Here is a 24,441-nt window from a genome sequence, read left to right on the forward strand (position 1 = left end):
TTGGGGTCTTCAGGACCCAGGTTTAGCTAATTCCTAGAAACTGTAAACAACTTGCTTGTGAGCACATCTTCCATATGCAAACCAACTAATCCATAGTCCGCACTCCCAAACACTTCCTTTATCTAACCATTACACACCAAGCCAATATTCCCTCTGCCCTAAATAATCCAGGACAAAGTATCAGATATTCAGGGACCACCACTATAGCCCAGAGCCTACCAAAATTATTCAAACTAGCCAATCCTAAAATTGTTCAACTTGCCTATCCTGTCTCATCCATTCCTTCTAACAAATACCATAACAAAGGCTCTGGCCAGTGGTTTCCCCTCAATTTTACTTCCTGACCAACCCTAATACTTCTCCATGTGGCCCTGCATGGCGTGGCATAGCCCCTCCTCTTGGGAACTACAAATAATAATACCTCTTAATGTAGTTGTCTCTATTTCTGTCATCTTAAAATACATGATTAAAACAAAATCCTGGGAATATTTTAAAATACAACTAGACATATGCTTATGAGCCAGTTAATTAATCTGTGTGTCACTTTCCTACAGGACTACTTTAAAAGGTTGTTATCAATATTATGAGTTAATACATGTAAAGCATATAGAATAGTGCCTATTTCAAGTTAAGTGCTCAATAAATGTTATTTATTGTGATTGTGATTATTATATTCCATCTGGCAGTTTTAAAATCTGTTTTTGACGTTCTTAAACTCCTCTACTTTATGTCTGGGTATGGGTTTGTTTTTATATCTTGCTCAAGATCTGGTGTGTTCCTTCAATCTTAGAACCTGTAATTTTCTTCAATTCTGCAGTATTGGTGACAATTACCACTTTGACCCCCCCCCTTCAATTTTTTCTTTCTGGTCTCCTATTATATGTATATTAGACTTTCTTATTCTGTTCTCTAAATCTCAATTTCTTCCATACTTTCTTTTTATATATCTGACATGCATTATGGATTAAGATAGAGCCCCAAATTTATCTTCCAATTCACCATTTTTTTAAGCTGTATTTAGCCTGCCATTCAACCTATCCACTGAGTATTTAAATAACCTTCTAAAATTTCTAATTGGCTCACCTTCACACTTGCCTGCTCTTCTGATACACTATTCTGTTTCTGTCTTCAGGTATTGTAGAGTTTTTAAAATGGCCATAAGTTATTCCTTTTCCTATTTCCTTGTTTTTTGGTAGTACCCTCCCACACTGACTCTGGACTGGCTTATATCTGACTTTGGCCATGAGGCCATTGAGAAATGATGCAAGCAGAGACTTAAGAAGCACTTGCAGTGAGGCTTCTGTCTTTGCTGCTCTTGGGAACCTTGTGACCATCATGTGAAGATGCCCAGATTAGTCTGCTGGATGACAAAAGAAACGCTGCCCAAAATCCCCATTAGCCCAGCCACCAGTGACAACTGACAGCATCAACTGCCAGGCATTGAGGCCATCCCAGACCAATTCACTCCTAGCTGACCCTACAAACCCTGTATCCAACCTTCAACCTTGTAAGCAATAATAAAATGATTGTTTTAGCTATTCGGCTTTGGGGTAGTTTAAAATGCAGCAAATAGCTAACACACATAGTTTCTAAGCCTTCCTTTACACTTTAAACGTACTTTAATGTTTGTCTGTTGGAATCACTATTTCTAAAAATTAGGGCTGGTTATCCTTCTTGGTTTATTTGCTTAAATTCTTTGTAATCTTTAAGAACTCAACTTCAGTGGGAATATTTCCTATGGAGGTTCTATATGCTCTGAGCTATGGCACAGTTTCAGATTTTCTCAGCCAAAATATAACAGGTATTACTAATTTACAGATTTCTCAACTTGGGTCCTCAGCACTAGGAAGATAGTGTCAATTCAAACACCACAAGCATAAGTGGTGTAGAATTAGAGTTCTAATTTCCACTCTTTCATGCTCCTGGTAAAAAGGAAGTTTCCAGTGTTCTTTCTATAGTCTAATGGGAAGACATTTTCTAGTCCCTATCTCCTTGAAGGTGTATGCCTTTAGATATCAACTCTACATGCATGTTAGGTCCAAGTAATTAAGTTTTCCATCAGTTTCTAATAATCCTGTAAATTCTTCAAACTTCCCTCAGTGCTATAACTTTCTTCCGGAGTTTCCTCTTCTCTTCCTTCTCACAATTCCAAGTTCTTCCATTACATTTTAAATAAAGTTTTCATGTGTATGAAAGCAGAGGGTGCTGCCTGGAAGTAAAAGTAACTTTATAAATCTAAGCACATTTTTCCCTTGCTTCAAATCTTTCACTAATTCCCCATTGTCTAAATCAGTATCTCTTAAAATTTTGGTCTCTGGGAAATTAGTGGTACTAAGTTATCAAGAGTACTGCAGATTATCTCTCAGTTTCAGAGGAAAAAGTGATAAAAATTTTGTTCATACACATTTTTGTTCATTTTAAGGTGATTTAGATAAGGTAATATTCACCTTTTAAATATTCAGTTCCAAAGTTTCGCCAAATGCAATCAAATCAAAATCTAACATTCTTATCAACCCAAACATTTTTGTCCCTTTTAATCAAATCTCTTCCATACCAGTTTTGGAAACCACTGACTTGTTTTCCTGACCTTAGTTTTACCTTTGCAAGAATGTTATATAAATGAAAACATATAGCACGTAGCCCATGAGTCTGATTTCCTTCACTTAGCAAAACGCAATTGAGAATTACCTGTGTTGTTGTATCAGTAATTCATTCCTTTTATTGGCTAGTACTATTCCATTATATGGATATTACTAGTTTGCTTATATGTCCCCCAGCTGAAGGATATTTGGGTTGTTTCAGCTATAAACATTGCATACAGGCTTTGTTTTTTTTTTTTTTGTATGAACATAAATTTTCATTTCACTTGGGTAATAACCTAGATGTGAGTCAAAAGGTAAATGTATTTTAACTTTATAAGAAACTGCCAAATTTTTCCAAACTGTATGTACCATTTTATATTCCCACCAGTAAATTATTAGAATTCCAGTAGTTCTGCAGTTTAATTCATACTTGATATGGTCAGTTGCTTTTATTTTACCTATTCTAATAGGTGTGAAGTAATAGCTCATTATAGATTTAACCTGCATCCTCTCAATGGTCAATGATATTGAGCATCTTTTCATGTGTTTATCTGCCATCTTTTTTTTTTTTTTAGTTTTTATTTAAATTGAATTTAGTTAACATATAGTGTATTATTAGTTTCAGGGATAGAATTTAGTGATCCATCAGTTGCATATTACACCCAATGCTCATTACATCAAGTGCCCTCCTTAATGCCCATCACCCAATTACCCCATCCCCTTGCCCAACTCCTCTTCAGCAACCCTTAGTTTGTTTCCTAAAGAGTCTCTTATGATTTGCCTCCCTGTTTTTATCTCATTTTATTTTTCCTTCCCTTCCCTTATGTTCATCTGTTTCGTTTCTTAAATTCTACATATTAGTGAAATCATATGGTATCTGTCTTTCTCTGACTTATTTCGCTTAGCATAATACTCTCTAATTCCATCCACCTCATTGCAAATGGCAATATTTCATCCTTTTTTGATGGCTGAGTAAATACTCCATTATATATATGTGCCACATCTTCTTTATTCATTCATCTATCAATGGACATCTGGGCTCTTTCCATATTTTGTTTCTGCCATCTCTATTCTTTCATACAGTTAAAATCTTTTGTCCATTTTTAATAAGGTTGTTTTCTTGAGTTTTAGGAATACTTTATATATTCTGGATAAAAGATCTTCATTAGATATACAATTTGCAAACATTTTCTTCCAAACTATGGCTTGTCTTTTCATTCTCTTGTATTTTTAGAAAGCAAAAGTCCTCTGGGGCGCCCGAGTGGCTCATATGGTTAAGCATCTCTCTTCGGCTCAGGTCATGATCTCCAGGTCCTGGGACTGAGCCCTACATTGGGCTCCCAGCTCAGCGGGGAGTCTGCTTCTCCCTCTCCCTCTGCCTCTCTCCCTACTTGTGTTCTGTCTCTCTCTCTCTCTCTCAAATGAATAAATAAAATCTTTAAAAATAAAAAATAAAAAAAAGCAAAAGTTCTCAACTTCGATGAAGTCAAATTAATCAATTTTTTACTTTATGGATCATGCTTTTGCTGTTGCATAAAAGAAATCTTTGCCTAACCCAAGGTCACCAAGATATTTTCCTATACCTTTCTCTACAAGATTTACAGTTTTAGGTTTTTACATTTAGATTTATGATCCATTCTAAGTGAATTTTTGTATAGTGTTAAAGTATTGATCAAGGTTCCTTTCTTCTTTTTCTTTTTTTGGCATACAAACATGCAATTGTTTCAAAATCATTTGAAAAGACTACTATTTCCTCATTTAATTGCCTTTGCATCTTTGCCAAAAAATAATTGATCATGTGTATATGTGTCTACTACTACATATTTCATTAATCTATATGTTGACCCAATCTTTTCTAATGCCACACTGTCCTGATTATTGTAGATTTATAGTAATCCTAAAATTAAGTAATGTCTCTGAATTTGGCTGTTCTTTTACAAAAATTTTTTGCTATGCTCGTTTGTCATTCCATATAAATTTTAGAATCAGCTTATTTCTACCAAAAAAAAAAAAAATCTGAGTTTGTGATTAATACTGAGTCTTCCAATCCATGAACATGGATCACCTCTCCATTTGTTCTGTCATCTTTTATTTTTTTCACCTATGTTTGGTCACTTCCAGCATACAAACATTGCCAGGTATTTTAAAAATTTTATACCTATTTCCTGGGTTTTGGTACAACTGTAAATAATACTTCCAGGATTTTTCTTTTTTGATTTCAATTCCCAATTGTTCTTTGCTAGTATATGAAAATGATAGACTCTGTGTATTTCCTTATATCCTGTGACCTGTTAAACTAAACTCATTAATTCTGGGACTCTTATTTTTTTTGGGAGGGTGACTATTTAGGATTTCTACATATCCAATTATGTTGCCTGTGAATAGAACAATTCAATTTCTTCCTCTCCAATCTATATGCCTTCTATTTCTTAATCTTGCTTTATTTCATGGGGTAGGACCTCTAGTAAAATACTGAATAGCAGTGAGAGCAGATATCCTTATATTGTTCCTGATCTTAGGAGGAAAGCACCCAGTCTTTAATCATATTAAGGATGATGTTAGCTGTAGACTTTTTTGTAGATGTCCTTTACCTGTTTGAGGACATTCCCTTCTATTACCAAATTGAATTTTGACAAAAGCATTTTGTGCCTCTATTAAGGTGAATATGTGATTGTTAATACATCACATTAATATTTCCAGAATAAATTGAAGTAATGATACCTTAGATATTTTTAATTTGATTTGCTAGTATTTTGTTAGGGATTTTTCTGTCTTTGTTCATGAGAGATATCAATCTTTAGGTTTTTTTTGTGAGATCTTTCATTTTCCCATCAAAGTATGCTAGTCTTATAAAATAAGTTAGTAAGTATTCCATCTTCTCCTATATTCTGGAAAAGGTTATGTAGAACTGGTATTCTTTGCTCCTTAAAAGGTTTTAAGTAATATTCCTGTATTATCTTTTTAAGGCTAAAGTGAGGCCTTCTCTTTCATTCCATTTTGGCAATTTGTGTCTTGTCTTTTTTTTTCTTAGCCTGTCTGGCTAGAGGTTTATCAATTTTATTGATTTTTTTAAATTTTATTTTGTTTTATTATGTTAGTCACCATACCATCATTAGTTTTTTGATGTAGTGGAAGCAGCTTTTAGTTTCAATTAATTACCTTGTTGTTTTTTGATTATCAATCTCATTGATTTGTGCTCTTACCTTTATTAGCCTCTGCCCTCTGCTTGCTTTGATCTCAAATACCTCTTCCTTCTCGAGCTTCTTAAAATTGAAGCTTAAATCACTGATCTAAGGTTTCTTTTTTTCTGTCAGTATTTAACACTAAAAATTTCTCAAGTACTGCTTTGGCTGCATCCTTCAAATTTGGATATACTGTTGTTTTTCTTTCATTCAATTAAAAATATTTTCCGGGGTGCGTGGGTGGCTCAGTCAGTTGAGCGTCTGACTTTGGCTCAGGTCACATTCTCAGGGTTCTGGGATCAAGCCCCCGCATCAGGAATCCCTGCTCAGAGGGGAGTCTGCCTTTCCTTATCCCTCTTCCTCTGCCCCTCCCACCCCACTCATGCTCTATCGAATAAATAAAATCTTTAAAAAATATATATTGTGACTTCCTTTCTGATGCATGGAATATTTAGAAGTGTGTTACTTCCCAAATATTTGGTAATTTCCAGATATGTCTGTTGATTTTTAGCTTAATTCCATTGTGGTTGGCAAACAGGCTTTGTATATTTTCAATTCTTTTAAAACTTGGTTTGTTTTGTGACACAGAATATGGTCTGTCTTGGCGAATGTTCCACATGGACTTGAAAAGAATGTATATTCTGTTGTTGGGCAGAGGGCTCTACAAAAGTCTATTAGGTCAAATTGGTTAATAGTGTTTTTCAGGTCTTCTCCTTACTGACTTTATGTCAGCTTATTCTGTTGATTACCAAAACAGGAGTACTGAAGGCAGGGGCTAGCAGATCATCAAAGTTCTTTTTAGCTAAGTTAAGGAGTCTGAAGTTTACCTTGAGTTATGGGAAGCTCTTGGGAAATTAACCTTAAGAAATGGAGTAACAGAGGTGCCTGGGTGGCTCAGTCAGTTGTCTGCCTTCAGTTCAGGTCATGATCCCAGGGTCCTGGGACTGAGCCCCACATCCAGCTCCCTGTGCAGCAGGGTACCTGCTTCTCCCTCTCCCTCTTCCCCCCGTGCTCCCCCCCACACACACACACCATGCTCTCTCGCGCTCTTTCTCTCAAATAAACAAAATCTTTAAAAAAAAGAAATGGAGTAACATGGTATAAATGTTTTTTTAAACTTGACAAGATTGAAAATACGTTGGAGGAAAGCCAAAGCAGCAGTGGGGGAAAACTACTGGGGAGGCTTTTAATGATAATCAAGAAGAAACATGTACTTGATTTAAAGCAGTGGCTCTGAGAATGATGAAGAAACAGATTTAGGAACTATTAAGAGAATAGAATTAATAACCACTTGAAAAAGGAGAATAATGAGTAACAGGGAGGAGATGGTTATGGTTCTCAGTTTCCAGTTTGGAATACTGGGGCATACCGGGGCATATATGGGTAACATTTATCAAAATAGGAAAACACAGGAATAGAAATTGATTTGAGAAGAAGGATGAATTCCCAATTTCAACATGCTGAGATTAAGGTTCCTATAAAATATTCATGTAAGATGTCCATTAAATTATGTGGGTTCAGCAGATAGATCTAAGCTATATAGACTTATGAGTCATTAGCACATACTATTAACTGAAACCATTTGTTGGGGTGAATTTACTGAAGAATAGTATATAAAAAAGTGCCTCTCAAAATGTCATTTTAGGATTATCAGATTATTAAAATGCAGATTCTTAGGAACTACTTTAGATTGAATTTCTGTTTTCAGTCTCATAAGGCTGAAACCACGGTGTTAGCAGGGCTGCATTCCTTACTGAAAGCTCTAGGGGAGAATCCACTCGCACACTCACTCAGGCTGTTGGCAGAATTCAGTTCCATGCAGCTGTCCGACTGAAGTCCTTGTTTCCTTGCTAGTTGTCTGGGTGCCACCCTCTGACCTTTGCAGGTAGCCTTCTACAGCTCAGAACCAGCAACAGTTTATCCTTTTCACATTGCCTTATCTCTGACCCTTCTGCTTTCCTATTCCACTTTTAAGGACCCATGTGATTATATTAGGTCCTCGCAGGTAATCTAAAATAATCTCCCTAGCTTAAGTTCTAGAACTTTAATTCCACCTGCGGAGTCCTTTTTTGCCATAATAACATAACATATTCACAGGTTCCAGGGATTTGGGCATGGACACCTACGGGAGGCCAGTATTCTGCCTACCATAAGCTACTACGAGCATTCTGATTTAAGACTTTTTGTAGACCCATGTTTTCATTTTTCATTTATCTTGGGTAAGTACCTAGGAGTGGAATTGCTGGGTCATAAGGCAGGACTATGTTTAACTTTATAAGACACTGCCAGATACTCTTCCAACATGACTGTACCATTTTACACTGCACCCAGTAATGAAAGAGTATGAGAGTTCCAGTTGTTCCACATCCTCACCGATACTTGATGCTGTCAGCCTTTTTGGTTTTAACCATTTTAGTGGGTACATGGCAGTATCTCCTTGTGTTTTTAATTTGCAATTCCCTGAAAACTAACGATGTTGAGCACTTTTTCATATTCATGTTAGCCATTTACATTTATTTTTATGTGAATCTGTTCTTTTACTCATTTTTAATTTGGATTGTTGGTGTTTTAAATGAGTTATCAGCTCTTTATTCATTCTGGAAACAAATTCTTTATCAGATATATGTACATATATATTGCTAATATCTCCTCTTCTGTGACTTGTCTATTCCCTTTCTTAAAAATACCTTTTGATGAACAGGTTTACTTTCATAATGTCTCTTTTATCAAATTTTTTTCTTTTATTGTCATCGCATTCTGTGTCCTGTCTCAGATATTGCTGCCTACCTCAAAGTCACAGAAATTCTCCTGTAAGTTTGTTTTACCTTTTACTTTTAGGTCTTTGATTCATCTCAAATAATTTTTGTGTATTGGGTGAAATGGTTCATTTGTCCCCCATATGGATATCCAATAGTTCCAGCATTATTTGTTGAAAACATTTTACTTTCCTCACTAAATTGTGCTTTGTTGGAAAATCAATTGTCTATGTAAGTATGGGCATACTTCTGGACTCTATTCCATTTCATTGATCTATTTCATACCATACTGTCTTGATTACTAGAGTTCTAAAATAAATCTTTAAGCTAGGTAGTACAAGTTCTCTGGTTTTGTTCTTCCTTTTCAATATTGATTACTCTAGGTCTTTGGCACATTCATATAATTTTAACGTCAGCTTGTCAACTTCTGTTTTTAAAAAGCCTTTCGGATTATGATTATGATTGCATTAAATATGAAATACTAACTTTAAGTAGAGAACAGAGGAGAAATTCTGAGGACACAGAAAGTAAAAAGGGAGAGATTATGAGTACCAAATGAAACAAATACTCAAAAATTCCATTAAATTTAACAACAGGGAAGTCACCAGAGCTTCGCAATGGTAGCTTCATTGCCCCGGCTGGAGAAGAAACCAAAGTGAAACTAAACATCCAATGTCCTCTTCATTCCTATTAAGAAAACACCTGAATTGTAGCTGGGCATACAGATAACTGAATAAAGACAACATTACATATCTCTCCCTCTACTTAAGTGTGACCGCTGATTAGAAACCGGCTAATGGGCTCTAAGCGGATGTGTCACATGCAACTTCTTAGCAGTGTCCTTAAAACAGTATGTGCTTTTCTTCACCTTTTCCTTTTCCCCCTTGCTATGAGCAGGTGGCAGATGGAATGAAAGCAGCCATCTCAACCATGAGGCAGCATGCTAAGGAAGGCAGAACGGCAAGAAAGAGGAGCCCAAGTCCCTGATGATCATGGCGCTGCTGCCACACCAGCTATGGCCTGCCTACCCACGGAATCATATGCAGAGTTAAGGTTTTATTAGCATCTACTTTCTTTGTAATGCAGCCAAGCCTGATTCTGATACATCACAGTTTTAACTATCTATATGCCAGTGATCCCAAAGTTGTACCTTCGGCCACAATCTTTCCAGACTCATCTATCCAACAGCTACTGGAACATTTCCACTTGAATGTCCAACAGATCTTTCAAACTTAACTGTCCAAAACAGAATTCTTTATTTTTTCCTCCCTGAAGTCTTCCTCCACGCATCCTCCCCACTGCAACCAAATGGCCAATGGTTTTTGGTGATAAATGATAACTGACCTGTCTTGTGGCTCAAGCAAAACACCTAAATGTTGCCTGATTCCTTGTTTTCCCCTCACCCCCTGTCCAACTCCTGCCCAATGCCATCGAAATACATCCCAAACCCATCTGCCTTTCTTCGTCTCTACCATTACACATCTAGTTGAAATCATCATCATCTCTCACCTGGAATAATGCAATAGCATCCTCAACGTGCTTTTTGTAACTTAAGAAATCCTTCCCAGAGAGATGAAGGAGGTCTGGAGATAGACAGTAGTGACAGCTGCACAAGAACATAAATGCCACCAAACTATACACCTAAAAGCGGCTAAAACGGTAAACTTTATGTTAGGTGAAAAAAATCTTTCCTGGAAACAGTATAGCCTCCTATATATTTTTCTAAATAATATATAGATGTCCTTCACACTGAAGTCTTCATCTGGAAATCACTGCTGTGAATGGACAGTAATAGGAATCTAATTTAGTCTTTATTCTATATGGATGCCACGTATTTCAATATCATTTAGTGAACAGGGTACACTTTCCCGTTTTAAAAGACCACTTAGTGGTATGCTAAACTCCCATATTTATGTGGGTGTGTTTCTAGCTTTCCATTCTATTCCATCTGACCACTTTTCTATCCCTGAACCAATATTAGCAATTAACACAACAATTAAGTAGTCTTAATTATCATGGCTTCATATTAAGTTTTGATACCTGGGAGGAAGGGACTTCCATTTGATTTTTTTTTTTTTCTCAAAATTGACTTAGTGATTCCTAGTCCTTTGGATTTCCATATATATTTTAGGTTCAGCATGTCAAGTTCCATGAAAAATCTTGTACAATTTTAATTAGAATTGCACTGAATTTATAGAATTGGGGAAAACTGACACCTTTATGATATGGAGTCTTCCCACCCATGAATACCGTGTATCTCTCCATTTACTTGGGTCTTCTGTTATGTGTTTCAAAAAACATTATAATTTTCTCCCTAGAGGACTATACAGCTTCAGTGTGATCTATTTCTAAATACCTTTAGCTTTGAACACTGGTATGAATAGTACCTATTTGAAAATTAAAATTCCTAGTTATTGATGGTACATAGAAGTTATTTTTTAATTCAGAAATCTTCCTGAAGGCCATTTTCCCCCCATTGAGTGCTACTTCCCTTTCCCAGATTTGTGATCTCTTCCCTTACCTTATAAATGCATGTATATGTATGTCTACACATATACACACATTTTTCTTTTGTTTTGTTTCTGGGATGTTTATTCTGTTCCATTGTTCTGTCTCATACTACTACCACACTGTATTAAATGCTGTAGTTTTATATTTTGATAGCATTACTCTTCTGTCTCAAACTTTTCTTAGCTATTTGTTTATTTACTTTTCCAAATAAATACTGCAATTATTTTGCAGGTTCTTCCCCAGAGCCCAATCACTCTTTATTACATCACCATCTACCTTCTTGTTAACTGATTTTGCTTTCTCCCCCCACTGTAATTGGCTGCCTGTTCATCATTGTATTCCCAGTGTCTAGAACAGTGTCTGGCACATACCAGGTGCACAAAAATGTTTGCTGAATAAATGGACGGAGATTTTAAACCTGGATGATTCAGAGAAACACAGGAAGAAAAGCAGGTTTTGAAGTAATGGTGAAAGATAAGAACTAGCTCAGTTTTGAGAGGTGCTTAGATTACTCACAGGTGATTAATGTGTAGGCCTCAGGCCAGCACCTGGGGCACAAGAGTGGAGGTTCAATGAGATGGTCAAGGAGGAGAATGCATGCAAGAGGGTCGGGGGCAGGGAGGAAAGAAAAGATACTTGGAAATAACAAGTGCTGACAAGGATGTGGAAAAAAGAAACCCTTGTCCGCTGTTGGTGGGAATGCAAGCTGGTGCAGCCACTGTGGAAAACAGTATAGAAAAAATTAGAATTACCATATGACCTAGTAATTCCATTACTGGGTATTTACCCAAAGTAAATTAAAACATTAATGCAAAAAGATATAAACACCCTTATGTTTACTGCAGCATTATTTACCATAGCCAGGATATGGAAGCAGCCCATGTGTCCATCCACAGATGAATGGATAAAGCAAGGGTATGCAATGGACTGTCAGCCTTAAAATACAATGGAAACTTGCCATTTGCAACATGGATGGATATAGAGATTATAATGTTAAATGAAATAAGTCAAAGACAAATACCATAAGATTTCACTCATATGTGGAATTTAAGAAACAAAAAAGAGACCAAAAAAAAAAAAACCCGACTCAAATATAGAGAACCGGTGGTTGCCAAAGAGGAGGTGGATGGGCAGATGTGTGAAAGAGGTGAAGGGGATTAAGGGTACACTTACAATGATGAGCACTGAGTAATGCACAGAATTGAATCTTTATATAGCACACCTGAAACTAATGTTACATTCTGTTTATACTTGAATAAAAAATTTTTTAAATTAAAAAAATTGTAAAAAATATTTTAATCAAAAAAAGACACTTTGTAAGAACCATGCCTAGGGCGAGCGCAGAACCTGCAATACGGAAACCAAAAAGAGGGAAAAATTTGAGGGCTAAGAAGAGGGAAATGAATATAAGAGCTGGGTTTATTAATGACAAACACATTAAGTAGTAATGTGCAGCATTCGCTTAATTGGGAAGTACAATGACCTAAAGAACCTAAGCAAGAGCCTCAAACCTCCACCGGTAAAAATAATTAAAGAGAGAGCTCTATTAGACTACACACCAAAATTTGGGGAAAGGATTAATTTTATGAACCCTCTGGGGTCTTACAATGACCGTTCGGGGTTTAAAAACCTACCAGCATTCGATCTATGCACCCCCTCGGGTCACAGCTAGAAGCTGTGGTCTGGCAGGTTCCGATTTCAACGAGACTGTTTCTTACTCCTCCTCCTCACCTTTCCGTGACTACCCAGTGGGGGCTGACGGTACCGGCAGGGGCTTTGGGGGCCTCAGGGAGGAACCAGAGCTGGGCAGCGACCGGGAGAGAATGGTCGGGCGGCCCAGGCTCGGAGAGGCCCTCGCTCCCGGCTGCGGGTCGGCGGGTCAGCGGGTGTGTCAGGGGCCGCGCCCCCGCGCCGCCTCCCCACTCCCAGCTGTGCCGACTTCGCCGAAGCCCTCGCCCGACCCCCACGAGCCCGGGCTCCCCTTCCTACCTGCCGGCACGCGGACTCGGCCTGCCCTCAGCCGCTCACCGCTGACTCAGGCGGCAGGAAGCCCACCCTTCTCGGCGGTTGCCAGCCGGAGCCCGCCCGCCGGTCACCGGCGGCATGTGATACCACCCCCGTCGCGCCCCGCCCCGCCCCCTCAACCCCGCTCGTGCTCCGCCTCCCGCCGGCGTGCCCCACCCACAAGAGCGTCGCTGACCGATGACGTAGCCGGCGCAGGCACGCTTGGCAAGGCCCAAGTGCTGCTGGTTTTGAGGGCGGAGGTACGTGGTTTCGGCTCTCCCAGCGAGAGGGGAAAGTGGGGTGCATGGAAAACCGAGGGCTCCCGAGGAAAGAGGGGAGGGGAAGAAAAGTCCTAGAAGCTTGTCCTCCAAGTGCTGGGTTACAAGGCGGTGTCCGGCACCTCTCGGGGCCCTTCCTGAAGAGGCTTGGAGGCTTCCCGCAGTAATTGAACCGTGGATTTCATTACGGGAGGTAATGGCTCGCGCCCAGGTGAAGTTTAAGGATTAAGTTGTCCGCCGCGTGGGATATTTTCCTCCTCGGGCAGATCATTGGGGAACCTGATTTATGTGGTAAAAGAACACGAGATCTGGAGACCTGGCTTCTCTCTCCCCCTCCTTCCTCTCTCCCTTCCCCCTCCCTTCTCCCCCCTCCCGCCCCCCCCCCGGAGCTACGGCTTAGTCTCTTCGCTCCATCTCATCTGTGAAATGAGATAGTCGTCCTCACCATCCCTTTCACAGCTACCGTTCTGTGATTTTTGCCTCCCGGAATCTTATCTTTTATCATTATCCTGGGTGGGAATAGAAATCTTGTGACTCGTGTTCTAAACTTGGTTTGGGTACGCGGGCGTAGAGTTAGGTTGCTTGCTTTCATTAGGATTGACCTGGGTAGCATTTGCAAGTAAGATTTCTGCATTAATATTCCAATAGACTCATCTTCATTTTAAAAATCAGAATATCTATGTTAATGTTAGCCCTGTTTTTCATAGACTTAAATGTTTAATGTGACATTTAATATTTTGCCTCATTTCAAGAGGCAAATCTCCAAAGTATATTGAAAAAGTTGATGTTTTTTGATTTTACCTTTTTTTATTAGCATTTTAAAGGTCATCTGCACCTTCTGACTGGGAAAAGATGGTCAACGTCTTGAAAGGAGTGCTAATAGAATGGTTAGTAGTTTTGATACTTAATGAAATTTAAATCTCCATATTTAATTTTGATGTATATGTACCTCTAGAATCCATGTTTTCATTTTGTTTTAAGATCTAAAGGAATCAGGGGCGCCTGGGTGGCTCAGTCGTTAAAGGTCAGCCTTCGGCTCAGGTCATGATCCCAGCGTCCTGGGATCGAGTCCCGCACCAGGCTCCCTGCTCCTTGGGAGCTTGCTTCTCCCTCTCCCACTCCCCCTGCTTGTGTTCCCTCTCTCGTTGTGTCACTCCCTGTCAAATAAATAAATAAAATCTTTAAAAGAAAAAAAAGATCTGAAGGAATCAAGTCTTTCAGCTTTCTCAACTTCATGTTTCTTTTTTTTTTTTTTAAGATTTTATCCGTTTATTTGAGAGAGAGAGAATGAGAGATAGCATGATGGGGGGAGGGTCAGAGGGAGAAGCAGACTCCCCGCCGAACAGGGAGCCTGATGCGGGCCTCGATCCCGGGACTCCAGGATCATGACCTGAGCCGAAGGCAGTCGCCCAACCACCTGAGCCACCCAGGCGCCCTCAACTTCATTTTTCTTATATAACAGGTGAGACAGATTGTATTGCTGTGTTTCTTCCTAGTGCCAGATTTCAGTGTCTCAGTCCAGTTGATGTAATTGGCGTATTTCCAGCATGTTTTGGTCAGGGGCAGTGTATTTTTTAGATCAACGCTCTTTAGAGGAACAGTGCTCGTATTGTCCTCCAACCATCAGGGACTAGAATTTTAAGGTCTGCCTATGTCTTCACCATCACAAACTGTGGCCTTAAAAAAGAGTAAAAATCAAGAGCCAGTTGAAGATTGTCTAAACTAGGCACACATTTCATAGGAGAAGCTAGAGACCTTAATGGGTAGCAGTGAATTCCTCAAAGCAAGCTACTAAGGGCTTTGTTATCACATAGTCTGAAAAACTAAATTATTGGACCAGTTCTTGCTCAGTCCCCACTTGTTTGTGATGGCAAGGCGGGGGGAGGAGCAAAACCAAACTGTAGGATACTCTGGCATTTAGGACAACGTTGTCCTATAGAAATACAATGTGAGCCACATATGTAGTCTTAAATCTTCTATTAGCCACATTAACAGTAAATTGAAGCAGGTGAAATTAGTATGTTTTATTTGACCCAGTGTGTCCAAAATATTTTGACATGTTCTAAATCTTCAAAGTTCTTACTAAGATTTCAAAATTTTGCTGAGTCTTTTTTCATACCACAGCTTCAAAATCCAGTGTGGAGTTTACTTTCACAGCCCATCTCACAGGCTGGCCACATTTCAAGTGCTCAGTAGTGAGCAGTGCAGATTTAATGTTTGGACAGACACAACAAAGACAAGAAGAAAAGAGCCAGTGATGTAGGAGGGAAGCTAAGAGGGAATGTTTCATAAAGGTGAGTGGGCCATGTCCAGTGGTGATGAGAGATGGAATAAGATGAAGACACACTAGAAGTCAGCGATTTCTTTTTTTTTCTCGGTTTTTTGTTTGTTTGTTTTTTTAATGAGAACTGTTTTAGTAGAGAAGTGGAATAGATTTCAGATTGGACTACTGCGTCAGGGTTCCCCACTTAGCGGGACGTCTGCTTGAGATTCTCTGATTCTCTCTCTCTCTCTGCCTCTCCCCCCACCCCAGAGTATGCTGGCGTGCGTGCACGCGCTTTTTCTCAAATCTTTAAAAAAAAAAAATGTAGGTAATTGAATGTGCTAATAGTGTTGAGGGTGGAGCTAGAGAGTGTAATGCTAAGCGAAATAAGTCGGTCAGAGAAAGACAAATAATGATGTGATTTCACTCATGTGGAATTTAAGAAACAAGCAGAGGGGAAAAAAGCAAGAAATAGACTCTTAATTATAGAGAACAAACTGATGATGATGGGGAGTAAGGAGTGCACTTGTGATGAGCACCAGGTGTTGAATGGAAATGTTGAAATGTCGAATCACTAAATTAAGCATTGATTGTGACATTTTTATAATCAAATAATGTAGCAATTAAAGTATTTGAAAACATTTTTAAGTGTTATGGGACAATGACATTGTGTAATACAATGGTAAATAAAAAGTCTGAATGCCTTCATGAAATGACACTGAGCATTTACCAGGTATTATACTAAGCACACGGTAATACTCAGTTCTCACAACAACCCTATGAAATATAGGTATCCTTTTTTTTTTTTTTAAGATTTTATTTATTTGAGAGAGATACAGATAGAGGAGAGGGAGAAGCAGGCTCCCCACTGAGCAGAGAGCCTGACAGGGCCCAATCCCAGGACCCCGGGATCATGACCTGAGCCGAAAGCAGACACTCAACCAACTGAGCCACGCAGGCGCCCCCCAGATACGGGTATTCTCATCCCCATTTTTAAGATTTTTTATTTATTTATTTGACAGCACAAGCAGGGGGAGCGGCAGGCAGAGGGAGAGGAAGAAGCAGGCTCCCTGATAAGCAAGGAGCCCAACATAGGGCTCGATCCCAGGACCCTAGAATTATGACCTGAGCCAAAGGCAGACACTGCACAGACTGAGCCACCCAGGCACCCCTTTATTGTGTTTAGTTTTTAAAAAGAATGTGTGCATGCATATTCTTAGAATATCATATACACAGGCTAGTAGTAACAAAAATATTTTTGGAACAACAAATCCTTTAATAGGGATAGAAATGGGTAATTTAAACCTTTCTACCTGTATCCTCCCACACACCCAGAAACTCTTGGCATTTTAATTGCTTTTCATTTGAGTATCTACCATGAACAAAGTGTTTTTAGATGTATTCTCTAAATCCAGCAACCCTGCAATATATAAGCATCTTACTACCTAGGACCCTAAGACATGGAGAGGTTCAGTGATTTTATATATCATACATATTTTGGTTGACTTAGCTGGGCTTGGAGTTAGTCTGAGTCCAGTATTTTCTTTAGCATCGTGTCTTTTTAAGAATAAACCTATTGTATGTCATATTGGGAACTTGGGACTGTTATTCTGGTTAGCTCAATGTCCCCTGTGGTGGCCCTTTCTTTCTCTTAAGACCCTACTCATTGCAAATATTTATTGAGCACCTACAATATGCTGGACCCTAATAAAGGTAACTATATCTCAAGCTGGACAATACGCTTATTCCAAAAACACTTTGGAAAATGCTTGTAAGAAGGAAATAAACTAAGCAAACAAAGCCATTTCATGTTCAATAACAATTTTCTAAAACATTCTGTTCTCAGTAGATATAGAATTTGGAGAAATACTTTTAAGATTTTTAAGTAATTATACCTGTTAGCTATTTATTATCAGGAAGGATAGTTTACCATTGACTGAGCCAAGATTATCATTCTTTTTTTTACTTTTTTTATTTTATTATGTTATGTTAATCGCCATACATTACATCATTAGTTTTTGATGTAGTGTTCCGTGATTCATTGTTTGCGTATAACACCTAGTGCTCCATGCAGTACGTGCCGTCTTTAATACCCATCACCAGGCTAACCCATCCCTCCACTTCCCCCCCGCAAGACTATCATTCTGATGGGATGGACAGTGCTGACAATTTTGTGCAGGTGACCAGTGAAGTCTCTGGTCTGCTTTACATCTAACTATGTCATCCTGGTAGAGCCTTTGTGGTGTAATACTTTTTAGAATCATGTTTTATAGAGGTTAAACTCAAGTTATGTAGGAGGGAGTTTGATTGATATCTACCTTCACATCTCCAGGTCAAAGACCTTTTTTTCTTGCTCACTAGCCCTGATCCCAGGACTTTAACCAAGTATGTCTGTGGGCACTTGGTTTTGTTTTTCTCTCTTACCAGCAGGTTCTCCCATAGAATCTCTTCATGAGGAAGTAGAATAAATAGCCCTGTATTCAGGCAATATATTCCAGTTCCCTCAATGTTTCATAATAAAAGTCCCTTAAACTTTGACCTTTTGAGTCGTTATAAATTATATTTCAGGTACATGCTTGAGAATTCAGCCTCAGATCGCTTGCTCCTTTCAGAAAGTTGAATTGAAGCGATTAATAAGGGAGGTAGTTATTTCAGTGCCTCACCACTTTCTAGGTATCTCATTTGTCAGTTCGCAGTGTTTCCCCAGGTATGGGCAATGGTGCTGGTTCAAGACGGTTTGTGGGAGAACACAAAAGGGAGGGGGAGAACACAAAACTTGTTTTTATATGACCAGTTTAGCTTATTTGAGGATAAAAACACAGTGGGATGACTGGTGATTCATACCAGGCAAAGTTAAGCTTAAAAGTTGATTTAAAGGCAATATAAAGAAATATAAGAAGTAATAGGTAGCTCAGGTGTTACAAGAGATGGCTAAATGAGCAAGGATAGTATGCAAATGGCAAAATTTGAAAACACCAATGTGCTGATTCAAAGCGCATTTGCGAGTCCCCCTGGCACTTAGGTCTCCATCCTCTTTAACTGTTCCTGTCACCAGCACCTGACACAGTGGATCGCTTCCTCTTCTTGAATGTCCTTTGTTCACTTACCTTCCAGGACTCAGGGTTTTCTTCCTACCTCAGTGGTCACTGCTTTATAATCTACTTGGCTGATTTGTCCTTTTCTTCCTAACCTTTTGACATTAGGGAAACTGGGTCTGGGTCTTGGTCCTTGGTCTCTTCTCTGTAGCTGTGTTAATTCCCTTGTCAGAGCTTGATGACTGACTTTTTCTCTTCAGTCCGGACTTCGCTGCTGAAATCCGGAATTGTCTATCCGCTTTCCTACTCAGTTTCTTCACTTGGGTGCCAGTAAGCATCTCACAGGTAACATGCCTAAAACCCAATTCTTGATTTTACCAGCAAACCTGTTCTTCCTCCTTCCTCCTCATCTCCGTAAAAGGCAACTCCACTTTTTCATTTGCTCTGACTGAAAATGTTGGGAGTCTCCTTAATTCTTCTCCTTCAAAGCTGGAGTCTAGTCTCAGCAAGTTAGGCAGGCTTTACATTCAACATATGTCTAGAATCCAGACACTTCTCCTCCTCTCACTGTTACCATGTGGGTCCGAACCATTATCATCTCTTGCCTGGGTTACTACAGTCACCTTCTAATCAGTCTCCCTGTTTCTACCCTTGCCCTCACTACCCTCCAGTCTTTTCTCAACCCTGCAGGCAGTATGATCCTTGCGTTTAAAATTGAAGTCAGTCTGTAAGTTAAATCATGTCACTCAATAAAAGCCAAACTGCTAAAATCACCTCCAAGGCCCTTTGTGAGCCGGCCCAGCTCTAACTTTCTGACCTCCTCTTCCACCTCTGTCCCCTTTAGTCGCCCCTCTCCAGCCTCATGGCCTTTACTCTTCACTCTGCCTAGGATGCCCTTGCCTGAGTCACTGCATGCCTCGCTTACTGCCTCTTGTTTGTTCAGATGTCACTGCTCAGTAAGGCCTTTCCTGCCTCCCCTGTTTAAACTTACAAGACCCTATCACTTTCATCCTGCCATTTCTCATCCTACTTCCCTACTTTGTGTGCGTGCGCATGTGCGCGCGCGTGTGTACGTGTGTGTGCGCGTGGTGATCGTAGTGCTACCAGTAGAATATAAGCTCCGTGACAGGGAGGATTCTGACTTGTTTTGTTTACTGCTGAAGACCCAGGACCAGAGTAGTGCCTAGCACATGACGGGTGCTCAATAAATAGTTACTGAATGAGTGAATAAAGCGTAAAGTAGCAAATTTACTTCTGAACCAATCAATTCTGCAGATTAGAATGCTCATTCTAATACTGCAACCATAGAATATGACTGAATTTTGCCAAATCTAGGTTATTGTTCCGAACTTAAGGTAACAGGCATACTAGAAACTAAATTTAAAATTTATGTCAGTTCTGATGTGGGCAGACTTGTTTGTTTGTTTGTTTTTAAACTTTTTATTTATTTATTCATGAGAGACACAGAGAGAGAGGCAGAGGGAGAAGCAGGCTCCCAAGGAGCAGGGAGCCTGGTGCGGGACTCGATCCCAGGACCCTGGGATCATGACCTGAGCCGAAGGCAGACGCTTAACCATCTGAGCCACCCAGGCGCCCCAGACTTGTTTGTTTATTCACATTTTATGGTTTAGTAAATTATTAATAAAATTGTAATGGTAAGTTACTGAAAATAATTAAAATCATCTCTAGGAAGACTTGACTTTATTAATAGTTAATATACCATGAACCATACTCATTTAGTGATTGAAATAAGTCCTTTACCTTTGTTAGCTTCACTTATACCCAGTTTGTACTTGAAAAAAGTAAAACTTGTTTTTAATCTTCTCAGGAAATTACACTGACCTCATTTTTTGCTAAACACATTATTGTACATTATATTAGGTCTAGCGAGTGTCCTCTGTTGTGATTCAGGGTTTTTATGACAGATGTTTCTGTAAAAACTAGAAATTGTTTTTTTGGTTTTTTTTTTTAGATTTATTTATTTGAAAGACAGGTGTGGGAGAGCTGGTGGTGGGGGGCGGGAAGAAGGGGAGAGAATCCTCAAGCAGACTCCCTGCTGAGCTAGGAGCCCAACATGGGGCTTGCTCCCAGGACCCTGAGGATCATGACCTGAGCTGAAATAAAGAGTTGGACACTTAGCCAGCTGACCCACCCAGGCACCCCATGTAAATCCTAGAAATTGTATCCCTCTTTTCCTTGTGACTTTATTCATTCCAAACTAAAAATCACAAATAGAGTTAAATTTGTGTCTCTTCTTTGAGCTCAGTATTCTGAAGAAGATTTTGGTAGGATTTCCTTTAAAGATTCTGAGTGATAGTTCAAACTTAATAAAGTTCAGAATTTTAAGGAGGAGAAAAAAAAAAAAACTTGAGAACCTACTGCAAGCCAAACACTATCCTTGGCATTATTCTCCTCTAATTTTTTAACAGTTCTGTCATGTAGGTTCATTTTGTGGCGTTGAAGATTAAGTACATATTAAGGTCACACAAGTAAGTGATAAAACTGAGATTGAATCCAGATCTGACTTTTACTATTCACCCTGCTTTATCACAGTGACTGTTTAACTCAAATTAATTTTTCACTGGCAAGGTCGTGGAAATCTATTGGCGTCTTAAATGTTATGGTCACGGGCAAGTAAGGAAATTAATTTTTTAAATCAGTTAAGGGTGCTGTGATTCTAGGCCCTATTAACTACAAAGCTCTGAACATTACTTTTTCACTTGTCAGTGACAAATTACTCTTTTAAAATCTTATCATTGGCCTCTTTCTCTAAAACTTGATGGAACAGTTCTAATACTTGAGACAGAGGGAGTAACAGTTTAGAACTTTTAAAGCTACCCTAAAAATTCTGCATACCCAATTCTCATTGCTCAGGTGTAATTTCACAACTCAGTGAGTGGTTATCATGTGTTTCTCTCTGCAGTGACCCTGCCATGAAGCAGTTCCTGCTGTACTTGGATGAATCAAATGCCTTAGGGAAGAAGTTCATCATTCAAGACATTGATGACACTCATGTGTTCGTTATTGCAGAGTTGGTTAACGTCCTCCAGGAGCGAGTAGGTGAATTAATGGACCAAAATGCTTTTTCTCTTACTCAGAAGTGAAGATACTCAATATTGATCACTTAGGAATTACAAGTAACAAATGTGAGAGATGGTCACCATTCAGTGTCCTGTGTGACAGATGAGACTTAGCGGCTTAGGCACATATCATGGGAAACCTGTGATGTCGTTTGTTCAGAAAAAAGTCCCTGAACTGATTTTCTTGTTTTTGTCCCCAGTACATGTACCCTAGAATTTAAAAAAAGAAAAAAAAAACCTCAATGTTGTCTGTAATTTGGCTTTTATTATCCTACATTAAAATATAAATGTAAATGGTTTTTGAATACCAATTTAACACATGAAGAATATAATGGAATATGCCTTTATCAGTTTAACCTAGGTGTTTGTTTTGCTTGTTCCTGTTAATGTGGGATTTTATAGTGTGGATGTGGTTTGTTCTGATCTAATTAGAAACTTCACAGATTGATTACTTAAACATGCCAAAGTGGGACCTTTGGTAATATTTATGTTTTTGCAAATAATATCTGCATAGTGGCCAGCTCTATTGGTGAAGAAGATGGGGAAGAGAACCATGTTACATTAGTGTAAACTACACTTTGCATTTCCCTAAAAATACAGTGTTTTAAAAGTACAGAGGGTTTGGGGTGCCTGGGTGGTTTAGTTGATAAAGCGTCCAACTCTTGATCTCAGCTCAGGTCTTGATCTCAGGGTCATGAGTTCAGGCCCCACGTGTAGAAGATTAGAAATAACCAATGGGCCTGTTACGTTGCATGCTTCATCTTTAACTTGTTCAAACTTTTTTGGTCACATTTTCCTTTCCCATCAGGACAAGTGTTCTTTTGTTTAAAAAAAAAAAAATTTGTTTTATTTGTGCCTTATTCCACATGAGAATCCGTTTAAACCCTTTTTATAAAGAAATAAGGACTGTAGAAAGAGTACAGCATAAGGAATATAGTCAATAATGTTGTAGTAACATTGTATGGTGACAGATGGTAAGTAGACATACTGTGGTGAGCGTTTTGTAATGTATGTAATTGTCAATTCACTGTGTTATACACCTTAAACTAACAGAATATTGTGTATCAACTGCAATTTTAAAGAAAGGGAAGGAGGACCAAATAGAAACAAAGTGAGTCTTGTGGGAAGCGGGATGATCGGGTTAAGATATATTGCATATGGTTTTATGATTTTTTGGAGGCAGAAATAACACTGATAGGAGCTTTGGTTCCCTTCCTGAAGATAGTGTTAACGAGGATGGGTTCATGTGATGCGAATTTTCTAAGAGAGAAGAGGACTTTTGTGACGCCATAATGCAGTTTTCCTCCCTCGTATGGTGTGCTTATTCAAAGTACCTGTGTACCATTTTCACTCACTCACACAAGCTGGACACTTCCACTGTTTGGTACAGTAGGTCCTCCTTTATCCGTGGTTTCACTTTCCACCGGCAACCAAGGTCCAGAAGCAGATGATTCTCCTTCTCACTGTCGTCAGAAGGCTGATAGTAACCTAATGCGACCGGTCACGATGCTTACATCATTCACTTCACTTCCTCTCATCATGTGGGCATTTTGTCATCTCACATGAGGATCCCCAGGAGGAAAGACAGTGAGTGCAGTACAGTAAGATGGTTTGAGAGAGAGACCAGACTCACATAACCTTAACTACAGTTTGTTGTTACTCTGTTATTAATTATTGTTCTTAATCTCTTACTGTGCCTAATTTATAAATTAAACTTTGTCATACATATGTACATACAGGAAAAAACATAGTATACATGGGGCTCAGGACTTTCTGTGGTTTCAGGCATCCACTGGGGGTCTTGTAATATAATTACCCATCTATCATGATTCCCACCAAAATGATCCACAGAAGTTTGATTCTCATATAACAGTGCAAACAATTTTGTGGCATTATTGGTACATTTTGTACTACAATTTGTTGAGTAGAAAATACATTTTTTTTTAAAGATTTTCTTTATTTGACAGAGAGACACAGCGAGAGAGGGAACACAAGCAGGGGGAGTGGGAGAGGGAGAAGCAGGCTCCCCTCTGAGCAGGGAGCCCAACGCGGGGCTCGATCCCAGGACCCTGGGATCATGACCTGAGCCAAAGGCAGACGCTTAACGACGGAGCCACCCAGGCCCCCCAGAAAATACATTTCTTTAGAATTTCCTGCTGTACTGAAATGGCACTGAGTCTTGTATTTCAGGCATATCTAAGTCAATTTCAAATAAACCTCAGGTATTTGTCAGCTAATACCTTTTATATTAACATGAAACCTAAGAAAATTTTTCTTAAAATCCCAGTTTAAAAGGTATGGAAAAAACAGTATTGGACAATGAATGCAAAGAGTCTTATGTGAAGGAAAATCTTTTTTTTTTTCCCCCAAAGATTTTATTTATTTATTTGAGAAAGAGCAGAAGCGGGGGAGGCAGAGGGAGAGGGAGAAGCAGACTCCTCCACTAAGCGGGGAGCCCAACATGGGGCTCAATCCCAGGACCCCAAGATCATGACCTGAGCCGAATTAATCGACTGAGCCACTTAACCGACTTGACTGAGCCACCCAGGGGCCCCAGCTCTCATTTTTTAAAAAAGCCATATTGGAGCAAATGTTAACTATTTCTCTCTGGACACTGCGTTAAGAAAGACAGGACATTGTGATACTAGGAAGCCCACTTGCAGCTGTTTAGTTGACTTGTTCAGCTACGAGAGAATAGGACATAACCAACTGACATTTTACCTAGACTTTCCTTTTTGGAATCTGATTGA

The 24,441-nt window shown here is 39.1% G+C and overlaps 2 protein-coding genes across 5 annotated transcripts in view; one reads left to right on the top strand and one right to left on the bottom strand.

Moving 5' to 3' along the window:
• SERAC1 (serine active site containing 1) overlaps nt 1–13,152 on the bottom strand; it is a 60,674-nt gene extending 47,522 nt beyond the window's left edge. For all 3 annotated transcript variants that reach the window (XM_073894161.1, XM_025866387.2, XM_073894160.1), the window contains exon 1: nt 13,021–13,152. The gene's annotated coding sequence lies outside the window, so the exon portion shown is untranslated. The remainder of the gene's footprint in view (nt 1–13,020) is intronic.
• A 50-nt stretch (nt 13,153–13,202) lies between these two features.
• Nucleotides 13,203–24,086, top strand: GTF2H5 (general transcription factor IIH subunit 5). Of its 2 annotated transcripts, none has more exons than XM_025866389.2 (3): nt 13,203–13,295; nt 14,128–14,200; nt 21,535–24,086. In XM_025866389.2, exons 2-3 carry the CDS (start codon nt 14,166–14,168, stop codon nt 21,713–21,715), a joined length of 216 nt encoding a protein of 71 aa, XP_025722174.1. In that variant the 5' UTR covers nt 13,203–13,295; nt 14,128–14,165; the 3' UTR covers nt 21,716–24,086. The 2 variants fall into 2 exon arrangements, with proteins under 2 accessions (XP_025722174.1, XP_025722173.1); XM_025866388.2 differs by lacking the exon at nt 13,203–13,295 and adding an exon at nt 13,302–13,506.
• The last annotated feature ends 355 nt before the right edge of the window (nt 24,087–24,441 follow it).

This window comes from Callorhinus ursinus, unplaced genomic scaffold (genome assembly GCF_003265705.2).
Source record: "Callorhinus ursinus isolate GAN/ISIS: 27379988/994484 unplaced genomic scaffold, GSC_fseal_2.0 scaffold6, whole genome shotgun sequence".
Classification (NCBI taxonomy): domain Eukaryota; kingdom Metazoa; phylum Chordata; class Mammalia; order Carnivora; family Otariidae; genus Callorhinus; species Callorhinus ursinus.